General features: G+C 35.5%; 1 protein-coding gene across 1 annotated transcript in view; it reads left to right on the top strand.

Moving 5' to 3' along the window:
• The first annotated feature begins 458 nt into the window (after positions 1-458).
• LOC127835709 (zinc finger protein 429-like) overlaps positions 459-15,106 on the top strand; it is a 38,537-nt gene continuing 23,889 nt past the window's right edge. Inside the window, exons 1-4 of the mRNA XM_052362147.1 lie at positions 459-530; positions 3,431-3,547; positions 8,341-8,907; positions 11,636-13,007. Of these exons, the coding sequence (XP_052218107.1) occupies positions 8,424-8,907; positions 11,636-13,007 (1,856 nt within the window). The 5' untranslated portion in view covers positions 459-530; positions 3,431-3,547; positions 8,341-8,423. The remainder of the gene's footprint in view (positions 531-3,430; positions 3,548-8,340; positions 8,908-11,635; positions 13,008-15,106) is intronic.

Genomic DNA, 15,106 nt, shown 5'->3' on the forward strand with positions numbered 1-15,106 from the left:
TGATTTTCAGGTCACTAGGTCAAAGGTCAAGGTAACAGTAACAAAAACCGTATTCACACAATGGCTGCCACTACAACTGACAGCCCATATGGGGGGCATGCATGTTTTACAAACAGCCCTTGTTTTAATTTATATTGAAATATATTATAATAAGTTTTTTTACACATTTTATATAAATTCATAAATATTTGACAAAATCATGCATACCCGCTTTAACATTGTTTAGGCGGTCAACTGACTCCTATATTTCTATATTTTCCGATATTTTGGAGAATTATCCCATATTTTTCAAAACCTTTATTTCCTATATTTTTTTTATTTATTTTTTTATTTTTTTCCTCTATTTTGTTCTGAAAATTTCTTCTTAAAAAAATACTTAAAAGAAGTAATACTGCCTTTAGATATTTTAATTTAGTGTACAAAGCTGTCTCTCCTCTTCCAAAGCATCACCATCTTGCAGGAGTGCTGTTGTACACCATTGTGATACCTATATGGACACCTTTGATGAAGAAAATACAACCATTTCAAAGGTGAGAACAAATTCTAGCAGATAGTTGTAACAGGTCTTTCCACAGGCATGCCCTCTCTGAATTGAGCGTATCTACAGGCTTCCAATTCTTTTGAATATTGAAAATTATTTAAATATTTTAGGGCATTGGATGTCTTGTAGAATAATTTAGGAGGCTGTTTTTAAGAAATTGTTTTATTTTCAGGTGAATCATGATACAGTTACCATTAACTCAAAAGTCGTTCATACTAACAATACGTGATACACTAACCCTTAGTTTTTGGATAAAGTGTAACTTCATGATAATGTGTGTAATATACATGTAAAAAATGAAATAATTCATAATCATGCCTGGTGGAGTGATTAGATGGACATAAGGTATATCTGCTGATTATTGTCCCCTACCGGTTTTACCGGAGGGGACCTATGGTTTGCGCTCTGTGCGTCTGTGAGTCTGTCTGTCTGTCTGTCACACTTTTCTTGATCCTGCGATAACTTTAAAGTTCTTCATATTTTTTCATGAAACATGGAAAGATGGCAATATGGCCATTATGCACGTCATTCATTTTGTTCCTACGTCAAAAATTCTGGTTGCTATGGCAACAAATATATATAAAAAAATCTGACAATGGTGGAATTTCTGACAATGGTGGAGCCGGTAGGGGACATATATAGCTTGGCAATAGTCTTGTTGATCTATGTTTTATTGTCCTTTTGCCATTACCATAGCATCTAATTCTTGTTTTTAAGATACACATGTACATGTATGCATCTACCATTGTGTGTTTGATACCCATGAGATTATATTGTTTTACAATTGGTATTAATAACACAGTGAAAAAAATTTCAATTAATTATTTTGATGTTCAATTTAAAATATATTTGCATGTATATGCAGAAGCTGCCAGAAAAATGTTAAATTCTGTATGTACATTTTATCATATAGGATGTTTTGGTGTTCTTTTCATGTCCTAAAGATGTTTGATTGAAGAATGTATAAAATACATTAAATACAGAATTTATATTATATACCATGATACTACATGTATGTGATTCATGTTTTCGGTTCATTAATTTCATTATTAATGTTATTTTGCACTCTGATGTTTATGAAAGGAAATGTCCGCCAGTCCATTCATGTTGCTAAATGGCGATTGCATATTGCTTAATGACAAATGCATATTGCTTATCGACAGCTCCATGTTTACTTATTACAATTGCATTTTGGTATATGACAAATACTTTTTTGTATTGTGCTATTTGTTACCAACATACTGTTTGTACATTCCAACTTTACACTAGTAATTACACTAGTAATTACACTAGCAATTCAACAAGACGAAAGCAATATGTACTAAGCAAGTTGCAAGGCATGCATGACGCAACATGAAGTTAATCAAATGCAATGTGACAATTTGTACTATGTAATTCATATAAAGCGGAGAACTATAAATATCAGGATCAGTAAACTCCAAGTTAGTTTAAAGCACTAGCTATTTTTGTCAAAAAAGCCCTGTCTCTGCGAGTCAGAAAAACAGGAGAAGCATACTTAAAAGTTGCGTGTGCCCAAGCAAATCGATGCATGGTTAAAATTTCAGTACTTTCGTACATCCGCCTTTGCGTTTCAGTCACACAGAACGTTAATCATTAACACAGCTGCGCACTTTGGAACCGTCAATGAATATTTTGTTGACTTTACCCAGTTAAATAATTTCTAAGAGTTGCACGTCATTTTCAATTTTCATAAATCGTAGAAATCATTTTAAGGGACTTGTTCACAGATTTTCGCAGTTAAGAAAAATCTTATTTAATACGTTTTCAAACAAATCTTTAATGCTTCCCCGGGATTCGAACCAGGGTCCTGTGGAAGCAAGAGGGTTAGCACTGAGCCAAGCACGCTTTTATAAATTATTACGAATTATAAACGCTTTATTAGTAATACTGGTATTTAAAAAATAATCGAGGAAAAGCGTTACAAAAACTTTATTAATTTATCGATTTCCAATGATGAGTATTCATAAATGAAGAAATAATTTTCGATTCTCACATTTACAGACTTGATAGAACCCACTCCGTGCATGTGGGTTTAGTTGTTGCTCACATACTGGACAGGTGGGTTTTCCTTCGGGACCTACGCTCCCCTTATGATCTCGCAAAGCAAAAAGGGGCTTCGCAATATATATATATTCTCGCACAATAGTCATAAGCATGGAAGCACACATGAACGCACAAAACACAACCACCACTCACGCGCGTACGCACCTATAAACGCAACCATACATGCGTAATCATATTCTTTATAATAAGCTTTTCTGAACGATACATCTCTTTGTGGTATGTACTATCAGCAAAACAAGCTCTGACGCCAATATAATTGTTTCGACAAAAGTAGTCTACACGCTGGAAATTATCGTACACTTGCCAGAGTTATCTCCCTGTGTAATAATTTGCGCTAGAACGTCAAATTTAGTATTGGCTCCTAAATTAAAACTGTACATGTATAGTAAGATCATCAAAGCAGCAAAAAAGTAAAATGTACTTAGCGCAGAAGTAAATAGCAGTAGTATAAATTAACATTTTAATATTAAAAAGCTGAACGCAAATTATATTACACCAAAACAAATTCATTCAATTCAAATATTCATGAAGGGACTTAACATAAGCTTTAATGCGCATGAACAATGAATTGTTTCTTTAGCAAATGCAAAAAAACAAAAAAAACATACAATTTTAATATAACAGAATTCAAATGCAAGTTATAACATGTCAAAGTCAATATGCAGTAACAATTGTCATTTCGAAATATGAAATTGTCATTTAGCAATAAGCATGTACTGGCGGATACACCCTTCCATATATGTAAGGTTGTAAAACTATGTTTAATAATGTTTTGTGTTTTGTTGATTGTTAAAAAAAATCCAGGTGTCCACATTGATGACCACAGTGTGTTGCTGCATCAGCATATCTGCCTTGGTGGTGAAGATGAGGGACTGTTTTGTTAAGTAAAACATGAATTTAATGATTTTTGACGGAAAACAAGTAAGTAAGAATACGTTCTCTACATATCTCTAGAACATTACTTTTTACCATAAAATTCCTATATTTTAACCCAAAACAATCCCAAACCTCCTACAATTTGGTGCAAAAATTCCTATATTTATTCCTATATTTTTACCTTACGTCAGTTGACAGCCTGATTTTTTCATAATTGTTATTCCCACACTAACAATAAGGTTACTTTGCAAATTAATAAAGGTCATTTATATACTTCGACTATAATTTGTTAACTTGAATATGTGAATGGTCAAAGGCATTATGTCGATGCTCCAATAAAAAACTTGAAACTTGAAAATACATGTTTATTAAATTTGACAGTTTGACTTTGAGTAGTAACATTTACTACTGATACTTATTGTGCCTAAAATTGTCACCTTATGCCACTTGAAAAGTGACCATGGTGACTTTAAATTGTCATTATTATTACTACAATATCTTTTCCACAACAGTACATAAAATCAAAGGTTAAAAAAGAAACAAAGATCTATAAATAAACATTTATAGATATTTGATAAAAAATTCTGATTAATGTAGGACACTAATTCTCTATTGCCAATATCCCCTTTGGCAAACATTAGATTTGACATCTCGTGACATATTGACAGTTTGAAACCTTGGCGGACAATTAGTACATGCATATAAGAACATACACAATTACACAGGAGCAAAATAAAAACCAGCTTGAATAAATTTTGCAATTGTTGGCCTTGTTGTTCAGGTAAGACATTTTAATAAAGTTTATTATTGCTTGTTAATGTTAAAAATTGACTTGTTACTATACTTTAAAGTTTTAAATGATTACTTTTTATTTTGCCAATTTAACGTTAGGCAAAGAAATACATGTGCATTAATTTATATGTTTATTTAATTTTTTGTAAGTTACATTAAAATTAAGGATTGAAAGTATTACATTTCTACTCTTCATTTATATTATACCTCTTTTTTATGCCCCTTGAAGAAGAGGGGGTATATTGTTTTTGGTCTGTCTGTCTGTCATTGTATGTGTGTGTCTGTCTGTCCCAAAACTTTAACCTTTGTCATTACTTTTGCAATATTGAAGATAGCCCTTGATATTTGGCATGCATGTGTATCGCATGGAGCTGCACATTTTGAGTGGTGAAAGGTCAAGGTCATCCTTCAAGGTCAAAGGTCAAATGTATGGTGGGGGCATAGTGTTTCACAAACACATCTCTTCTTTAAATACTTGTTTATGTCATTTAATTTTAGTTTTTTTGTCCCCTACCTGTGAAATCCCACGGGACTTATGGTTTGCGCTCTGTTTGTCTGTCAGTTTGTCAGTCAGTCAGTCTGTCACACTTTTCTGGATCCTGTGATAACTTTCAAAGTTCTTAACATTTTTTCATGAAACTTGAAACATGGATAGATGGCAATATGGACATTATGCATGTCATTTCATTTTGTTCCTATGTCAAGAATTCCGGTTGCTATGGCAACAAATAAAAAAATATGACAATGGTGGAGTTTCACTGGTAGGGGACCATACTGCTTGGCAATCTCTTGTTATTTATCACCTGCATAGCAAATAGAATAAACAGTACTTAAAGGTTTGTAAAAGGTGACAAATCCAATAATTATACATATGAACTGGTATAATTTTTAACAGATTTCAGTTACTCTTGCATAAAAAATGATAACACAGCTTTAAGGTGCAACGTTGTCAAGAATTATGGAAGATATACCCGTTTCATAATTTGAATAAATGTTTACAACCTTGCAATTTCCGTTCATTTTTGCTATCTCCGATGTTCCTCGGCTTCTTTCATAAAGTACTCATATATTGATGACGTAGTACAAAAAAAACAATGTCCTCGTAAACAAAGAAAGAGAACATGAGTTCAGCAAGATATGTCTGGCCTCTCCACCCTTGACTTACTCACATGATACACAATGTCTTGTGCCAACCAATCAAAATTTGTTATCGGAAAACTGGCTCGGAATCGCTCGATTGAGTAAACAGGGGGGGGGGGACATAGTGTTTCACAAACACATCTTGTTCTTATTTGCCATTGATTGTAGATTATGACTATTTTTCCTGTACAGGTATATTATAAAACATCAGTAGTTGTAACAAAGGCAGTTATGTTCAGAATCTTTGAACATCATGGTAAATTTAAAGCAATTTAACATTGAATCAAATTTATATTAATGTTTACAAATATTTGTTTTAAAATAAAAACTCATTAAAAGACTCATTTTATACCAGGGATTCCAAATCTGACCTGTAAACAGGCCCCATATTTATTGCCATTGCTAGGTTACCTCTTCCCCTTTTAGCAGTTTTGAGTATTGTTTTAATGGACCATTTAAGTTTGCTGAAGCATAGTTATTGGTAGCCAGAACAAGGCTATTAATCAAGGCATCATCACAATTAATCAAGGCATAGTCAATGAACAATGTCAAGAAGTATCATGGCTCCTGACTGTTCACTTCAATGTTCAACTTTGCACCACATGTACATGGGGCAATGGATGGTCAAGACTTCGCCTGTGTCCAGCAATTAATTTTAATCAGTCAATGTCTGGCACAAAGTAAATCATTAAAGTCACTTGGTCTTCATGAAATTAATCATAATGTGTGATGTTAATATTTCCTGGGCAATGAAATTGCCCACTTCGCCCTCACAGCTGAGTGCTTAAGTGTATTTTTCCTTATACATGTATGGCTTAAGTAAAAATTTGTTAACACTCTACAAGTCACATTTATAGTCCAATCGTCCTGAAACTTTGTCAGAACATTTGTTCTTATTATATCTTGGATGAGTTTGAAAATGTTTCTGGTCCGTTGAAAAACATGGCTGCCAGGGTAGGAAATTGTTCATTTTATGGCTGAAGTGAAACGTTGTGAATATTTAGAAGTCTTTTTTATTGCTCAATCATAGTTATTTTTTCTCAAAACATTTATAATCGTATAATGATTGTGGTTCGGGGAGAAAATGGTTCTGTGTCATTGTTGAAAAACAGTTGTTGACAGTCTTTTTTTCTTATATGAATAATGTGAGACATTACCTGCGTGGAACAGTTAAGTTTATTTGGGGCTCAGGTGAGCGCCTAAGGGTCTTTGGAATATCAAGCTTCTAAGAACTGGTGTTCCTGGTCAGATACAAAATAAATGGGCTACAGTGGAATCATCTTGGACATCTGCCGGTAATACAACTTAGTTCTTAGTGTTTCTCCTACATCTGTCTGTAATACAACTTAGTTCTTAGAATTTCTCCTACACGGTTAATATACACAATTTAAGCCCTCATTTCAACTTAGATGTTCTGTTAAACTATTTGTGTTACTAGCGGTTTTAATTATTACCAAAAATATATATGTACATCCCTTTAACTACTATGTCGATTTGTGTCAGATTTGATACAAACTGTCTCATGTTTGACCTCTACTTTGTTTAATCACATGAAATAATCACGAGTAGTGTTGTTTGTTTTTCATTCATATTCGGGCCAGTATAGGGACCAATTCCTAATGGAAAAAAGTATTTATTTGATTCCAGATGGGACCTACAAATTACCAATGGAAGGTTTCAAAACAAAATAAAAATAAAATAAGTCTAAATATTTAGTTCATCTACCATCCAGCCTTAGCAAATATTATATCGTAATCACTTATATTCTCAATTGTTACGTTTTTGTTAGCAATTTCAGTCAAAAAGACAATTTTTTTCCCAGATCAAAGGGACCAGGCCCCAGGGCCCTTGCTACACTTCGGTGGATTGGGACAGGGGCCCTTAAAGGGGCCTTTTCACAGATTTTGGCATTTTTTAACTTATTCATTAAATGCTTTATATTGATAAATGTAAACATTGGATCATAAAAGCTCCAGTAAAAAATCAAGAAAAAAATTAAAGAAAGGAAAAGAACATTGCCCGGAGCAGGTTTCGAACCAGTGACCCCTGGAGTCCTGCCAGAGTCCTGAAGTAAAAACGCTTTAGCCTACTGAGCTATTCCGCCGAGTACACATTCTTGACGTATTTTATACCTTATATAAGCAATCTTCGTAGTTTCACAAAATTTAACGACAAAAACAGAACTCTCCAAATTATTCAATCGTTTCGCGTTGCAACGCTTTATAATTTTTAGGTTTTAAAATCGTCAAAAGATGCATATAATGGCTATATTAGAGCATGGTTAATGTTCAGTATTACTGTTTCCTCACAAATATCATAACTAAAACGAAAACTTACGAATCTGAAACAACTTTTTTCAATTTTGTCAATTTACCAAAGCGTGAAAAGATCCCTTTAAAGGGGGAGGGAATTTCGCGTTGTGTTTGGTGAAAAATGGGAATTTTAGAAGATCTTTTCACCAATAATTTAACACTTAAACTTGCTATATTTTAATTAATAAATATACATTTAATCAAAGTTAATAGAACGATACCAGCTGGCAACATAGGTATAAAAGTAAAAAAATAAAATTTGGAGGGGGGTATTATTAGCTAAAATAGGGAGAAAAAAGTATACTATTTTAAGGAAGGAATGGGGCCGAATTTCGGACCCCAAAACGGCCAAACGAGGGCCCTGGGCCCCATACTTTATGGGTGAAAAAACACTGCTAGTTAGGAACAGAACTGGCCACACCCAATAGGTCCAATAGATTATGTAGACTTCAATATCTTCCTCTGATATCTACGCAACCTCACCATTATTCCGCTAATCATCATTGTCATAATTATTTTCTAGCAGAAGCAGTGCTGATACTTAATAAACAAATTGTTTCTCCAATGGCATACTTTTTGCACTTTTTTATTCAGACGTTGACATTGCAAGCAACCAACACCCTGATTTGATCCATAGACGGCACCATGATCATGCTTTCTCATGTGTTAATCAAAAGATGTTGACACTTGCAAATGCCTGTGATTATGGAGAGAAGTTGAAAAGTGAAAGTCCTTATGTTGGACATGAAGTGTTGACAAATGAAAATCCCTGTAGCGATACAGAGATGTTGACAGCACTTGAGAGCAACTGTGACCAACTAGACAAGTTAACATCATATGACAGTTTTTATAGCAAAGATGAGGAGCTGCTCTGGTGCGACACCTGTGGGCATGGTCTGGCGGACCTGGGTAGCTTGACACAGCATGTTTTAGAACACATTGCGGATTCCATTGAAAACACAAAAGATTCCAATGTCCCACATACTACTCATAGAGACCTTATGATCCGACAGAAACCTATAACTGATGGAGATGTCGAGAAGTCCATTGAAAACACAAAAGATTCCAATGTCCCACATACTACTCAGAGAGACCTTATGATCCGAAAGAAACCTATAACTGATGGAGATGTCGAGAAAAAAATGTGGGACACAGAGCAAGGTATGCTTAAACTCTATTAATAAGTTGTTTATTCAAACAGCAACTGCAGGATTTTCAACTGATTCCTATATTTCTATTTTTATGCCCCCAATAGGGTGGCATATAGCAGTTGAACTGTCCGTCTGTCCAAAAACTTGAACAACGGCCATAACTTTTGCAATATTGAAGATAGCATGTTGATATTTGGCATGCATGTGTATCTCATGAAGCTGCACATTTTGAGTGGTGAAAGGTCAAGGTCATCCTTCAAGGTCAAAAGTCAAAAAATACCATCTAAGGGAAGTAATAATAATAATTTCTAAACCTGCCAAATGATATATTGAAATTTTATTTCAAAACGGCGCAATAGGGGGGCATTGTGTTTCTGACAAACACATCTCTTGTTCTTAGTTATATTATGGATTATTTTACCTTATTTTTGCCATTAATGCAACTGATACAGCATGATATCAACGTCTATAAAAATATGATAATGGATTTTGTGTTGGCTACAAATGTATGCTTCTATCAAATTCAAAGTACAATTGTTACTATTTGGTAATTGTTTAAGTGGGCAAGTTGTAAGATGAGGGAGAAAAAAATTCTTTAGCAAAATGCTATTTTCAAAAGTAAAAAACACACAAGACATCTTGTCAGGCAAGATTATGCTTCAATTTATCATGCATCCACATTCCATTTTTCATCAAAAAGCCTTAAATTTACCTAAATTATTAACACTTCAACTAATGTTTTCAGCAAAAATACTCCAATGTTGTATTAATATTTTTTTATGAGATTTAGGTCAAATTGAATCATGATTTTTATCTGTATAAATTTCTGTTTAACATAAAGGACAAATCAAAGTTTTGAGTCCATCTATCCATCATGGTTTCATTGGGAATGTACTCCATAAGTCATGAATACGCCTTCCATTTTTAGCTCACCTGAGCACAATGTGCTCACGGTTAGCTTTTGTGATCGCCCTTTGAGTCGACATTTGCCTTGTTTACACTCTTAAGGTCACATTTATTGTCCGATCTTTGTGAAACTTGGTCAGAAGAGTTATCTCAATGAATCAATGATATTTCAGTTTTGAAAATTGTTCCGGTTGGTTTAAAAACATGGCTGCCAGGGGCGAGGCATTTTTCTTTATATGGCTGTAGTAAAACTATGTTCCCACTCTGGAGGCCAAATTTTTATTCCGATCTGTATGAAACTTGGTTAGAATTTTTGTCCCAATAATGTCTTGGACGAGTTCGAAAATGGTTCTGGTTGGTTGGAAAACATGGCCTCCAGGGGGCATGTAATTTTTCCTAATATGACTTTAGTTAACCCTGTTAACACTCTTTAGGCCATATTTATTGTGTGATCCTTACGAAACTTACTCGGAAGAATTGTCCCAATGATATATTGGGCAAGTTAAAAAATGGCTCCTGTTTGTTGAAAAACATGGGCACCAGGGAGTGGGGCATTTTTCCTTATATGGCTATATTAAAACCTTGTTTACACTCTACGGGCCACTATTATTGTCCACCGGGGGCAGGGCATCTTTCATTGAACGACTTTGGTAAAACATTGTTAACGCTTTAGTTACATGTATTGTCCAATTTTTATGAAGCTTGGTCAGATCATTTCTTCTTATGATATCGTGGTTGAGTTTGAAAATGGTTCCCGTTTGTTGAAAAACATAGTGGCTAGGGGGCGGGCGTTTTTCCAGGTATAGTAAAACCTTGTTCAAACTCTAAAAGTCACATAATTATAGTCCAATCTTCATAAAAGTTTGACATAACATGGGTTCTAAGTATATCTTGCATGAGTTCAAAAATGGTCTGTTGAAAAACATTACCGTTACGGGCGGGCATTTTTCATTATATGGCTATAGTTAAAACTTGTTAGCATTTTAGAAGTTTCATTTTTAGTCCAATCTTCATTAAACATGGTCAGAACCTTTATTCTAATGATATCTGGTCTCAGTTTGAAAATGGTTTCAGTCCATTGAAAAAACATGGCAGCCTCATGGAGGGGCAATTTTGTCCCCTACCGGTTTCACCGGAGGGGACTTATGGTTTGCGCTCTGTGTGTCTGTCTGTGAGTGTGTGAGTCTGTCTGTCACACTTTTCTGGATTCGCGATAACATTAAAAGTTCTTAATATATTTTCATGAAACTTGCAACATGGATAGATGGCAATATGGACATTATGCACGTCATTTCATTTTGTTCCTACGTCAAAAATTGTGGTTGCTATGGTAACAATTTTTTTTTTTTTTAATCTGAAAATGGTAGGATTTCTGACAATGGTGGAGCCGGTAGGGGACCATATTGCTTGACAATAGCCTTGTTCTTTTATGGCTTATTGTAAAACCTTGTTAACTTTCTAGAAGTCACATTTATGGTCCAATCTTAATATAACTTGGTAAAAATATTTGTTCAAATGATATTTGGGCTTTGTTAAAAAATGGTTTCTGTTGGTTAAAAATTATGACACCAGAGGGCCAGGCATATTTTCTTTTATGGCTCTAGTAAAACCTTAATTACTTTCTAGCTCATATTTTGGCTAAGTTATAAGTTTAAAAGTGGTTTCAGAAACATATCAAAAGTTGCTTAGAGCGGTTTAGTTTCCTGAAGTTACAGGTGAGTGACTGTGAGCTTTTGTCCGAGTGCTCCTGACGCTCACCTGACTGCTGGTTGTCGTTTTGTGTTTTCTGTAAAGAGATTACATTCTGTTAAATATATTTGTGTTGTTTCAAGGAGCTCCAGACATCTACCAGACAGCTGAGAGTCAATACACGTGCTCCGTATGTGGAAAAGAGTTCTTAGAGTTACAGCAGTTAAAAAGACACCACCATCTTCACAGTGGAAAAGGCACAAGTTCTCATAATAAAAGCTGTCCTCAGATGAAATGGGATATGATGAAATATGATTTGCAAAATAATACCAGTAAAATGGGTCATATGCCCAGTGTATGCAATAAAGAATTTATTTTGTCAAGCAACTTGACTAAGCCTATGAGGATTCACAAGAAAAGTTACAGGCATCACTGTAGCGTGTGTGAAAAGGAATTTGTTACAAGATCCCAACTCACTCGCCATATGAAGAATCATATGGACGAGCAGCCACACAGTTGCAGTGTTTGTGGAAAAGGATACGTCTGCCGTTCTAACCTCACTCAGCATATGAGGATGCACATGGGACAGCGGCCTCACAGTTGCAGTGTTTGTGGAAAGGACTTTGGCGTCAGTGGTACCCTCTTTAAGCATATGAGGATTCACACAGGAGAGCGGCCACACAGTTGCAGTGTTTGTGGAAAGGGATTTGTCTCCAATTCTAAACTCACAAGGCATATAATGATTCACACAGGAGAGTGGTCACACAGTTGCAGTGTATGTGGAAAGGGATATGCGGACAGTTCTAATCTCACAAGGCATATGAGGATTCACACAGGAGAGCAGCCACACAGTTGCAGTGTTTGTGGAAAGGGATTTGTCTCCAATTCTAAACTCACAAGGCATATAATGATTCACACAGGAGAGTGGTCACACAGTTGCAGTGTATGTGGAAAGGGATTTGGCTCCAGTTCTAAACTCACAACGCATATAATGATTCACACAGGAGAGCGGCCACACAGTTGCAATGTGTGTGGAAAGGGGTTTGGTTCCAGTTCCCACCTCACTGAGCATATGAGGATTCATACAGGAGAGCGACCGTATATTTGCAGTGTGTGTGGAAAGGACTTTGTTAGAGGCTCTGTTCTCAAAAGGCATATGCAGATTCACACGGGAGAGCGGCCACACAGTTGCAGTGTTTGTGGAAAGGGATTTGTCTCCAGTTCTAATCTCACAACGCATATGAGGATTCACTCAGGAGAGCGACCACACAGTTGCAGTGTTTGTGGAAAGGGATTTGTCGACAGTTATAAACTCACAACGCATATGAGGATTCACTCAGGAGAGCGGCCACACAGTTGCAGTGTATGTGGAAAGGGATTTGCCAACAGTTCTAATCACACAACGCATATGAGGATTCACTCAGGAGAGCGTCCACACAGTTGCAGTGTATGTGGAAAGGGATTTGCCGACAGTTCTTCACTCACAAGGCATATGAGGATTCACTCGGGAGAGTGACCACACATTTGCAGTGTTTGTGGGAAGGACTTTCTCTCCACTTCTAACCTTATAAGTCATAAAAAGATTCACACAGGAGAGCGGCCACACAAGTGCAATGTGTGTGGAAAAGACTTTGTTTTTCGCTATAAACTCAATAGGCATATGCAGAATCACAGGGGATAGCGGCCACACAGTTGCAGCATTGGCAGAATGGACTTTGTCGATAGATAACTGCTGAATTTACATACAAAGTTTCATACAGGAGAGCAGCAGCACAGATTCAGCATATGATACAAAAGCTTTTCAACTACATTATACTTAAAGGTTGAAATCTGGATTTACCCGAATGGATCCACAATAAGTTGAGTAAGGAGCGCAGATATGAGTGCCTTGTCTGCAAGAAGAAGTTTGCTGAGTCCTCATCATACAATGCTTACAACAATCGCGCTTATCCTCCGAGCTTTTAATGTTGTAATATTAATGTATAATCACAGTATATTCACAAAAGATTGATGAACCTAGATTGGCATTTATTCATTTATAAACATCAGATAGATTGTTTATAATGCGTTTATAGCGTTTGTTCAGATATAAACATTTCATGACTGTGCATAGACATTGTTTCCGTTTAAAGCAAATATAAATGTTTACTTTGATTTAAACATTGCTTTGAAGAACTTAAGATGCTGTGGTGTTTTAATAATTTTAATTTGTATAATTTTGACCTGACTGAGCTTTGGCATTGCTACATTTAACGTTGGCTATACCTGACTGTTCTTTGTCATTGCTCCTAATAAAACTTGTTTGTTTGTCGCTTATGTCGCTTTATATAAAAACCTTCCACAAATGCTTACTGCATAGAGGCATACACAATCTGTGTTCCTAGATCCAAAGATGAGATCACACGACCTTACCACTGTGAATGAGGGCGCTATAAATTAAGCAATTAATGTGTCTTTATTGATAATTAAGTGATTATTTTAACTATTAATGAAGCAGTTGTAAACTTTCTACTCTGAATGATCACAGCGTTTGAACTAGATGACGTGATCAACGCCCTATTCTCTTGCTTTAAAGGCAATGTCACACCGAGAGGTCAATGGTCGAATATGAAATTGATTGAGCTTGACCAGAATGTTATTCATATGTTGCATCTCTGAATCATGTTTATGAGTTAGAAACTACAGTCCAACCTGCCCGAGCGACCGCCTGTGAATAGCGACCAGTTGTGAATAACGACCACATTGATTTCCCCCGGAACGATTTCACTATATTCTGTACCTGCGAATAACGCCCACCTGCCAACAACGACCAGCGACCGCAATTTTACATTCCCAAAGTCGAATTTGATAGCTAACAACGACCAGGTCAATGACCAGCGACCACCATTTTACATTCCCAAAAGTCAAGTGACTAACAAAATCGTTTGAATTATCATAATATAACGTTTAATAATGAATAATTTAGATTTGACAAAACAGCATACACTAACTTATTAATACAAAGACAATACATTTTTAGAAGGATTTTTTATTAAACTTTGTACGTTGTCATCGGTTTGCAAAATAAAAAATCTTGTATTCCTTGAAAGAGGCTTACAACGACCACTTCAATCATAACAATTAACGATTTCACAACTGTCGATAAAACAATGACCGCCATCATGCTGTGATAGTCACGTGATAAACATCTTACCAGTGCACTGGTCGGTCGCTATGGAGATATTGGCAAGTGACAGTTTACTCGATAGCTGTTTTTTTTGTTTATTTAACACACATTGCTAATTGGAAGCCACCTGCTTCTTTTATGCATTTGGCAGTTTGACGAAGGTGTAAGAAGTTGCCTTTTTTATTTTATTGGCTCGCGATTATTTATATACTAATTGCCGAAAATATCAAACGTTTGGGGCTTATATCAACTTATAAAGGAAATTTAGGGTTACTTTACAATTACGATGCAAATTGTACACATACAATTTAAATGCATTCCTTTCTTAAATTTCTCCATGATACAACGCGCATAGATGATAGATAAGTAAATTGTCAGTTAAAGTTAACCATTATGGCATCCAAGCGTTAGTTTGTTAGTTTATGTTTGGAAATTGAAATAATACATG

The sequence above is a fragment of the Dreissena polymorpha genome, chromosome 6, assembly GCF_020536995.1.
Source record: "Dreissena polymorpha isolate Duluth1 chromosome 6, UMN_Dpol_1.0, whole genome shotgun sequence".
Classification (NCBI taxonomy): domain Eukaryota; kingdom Metazoa; phylum Mollusca; class Bivalvia; order Myida; family Dreissenidae; genus Dreissena; species Dreissena polymorpha.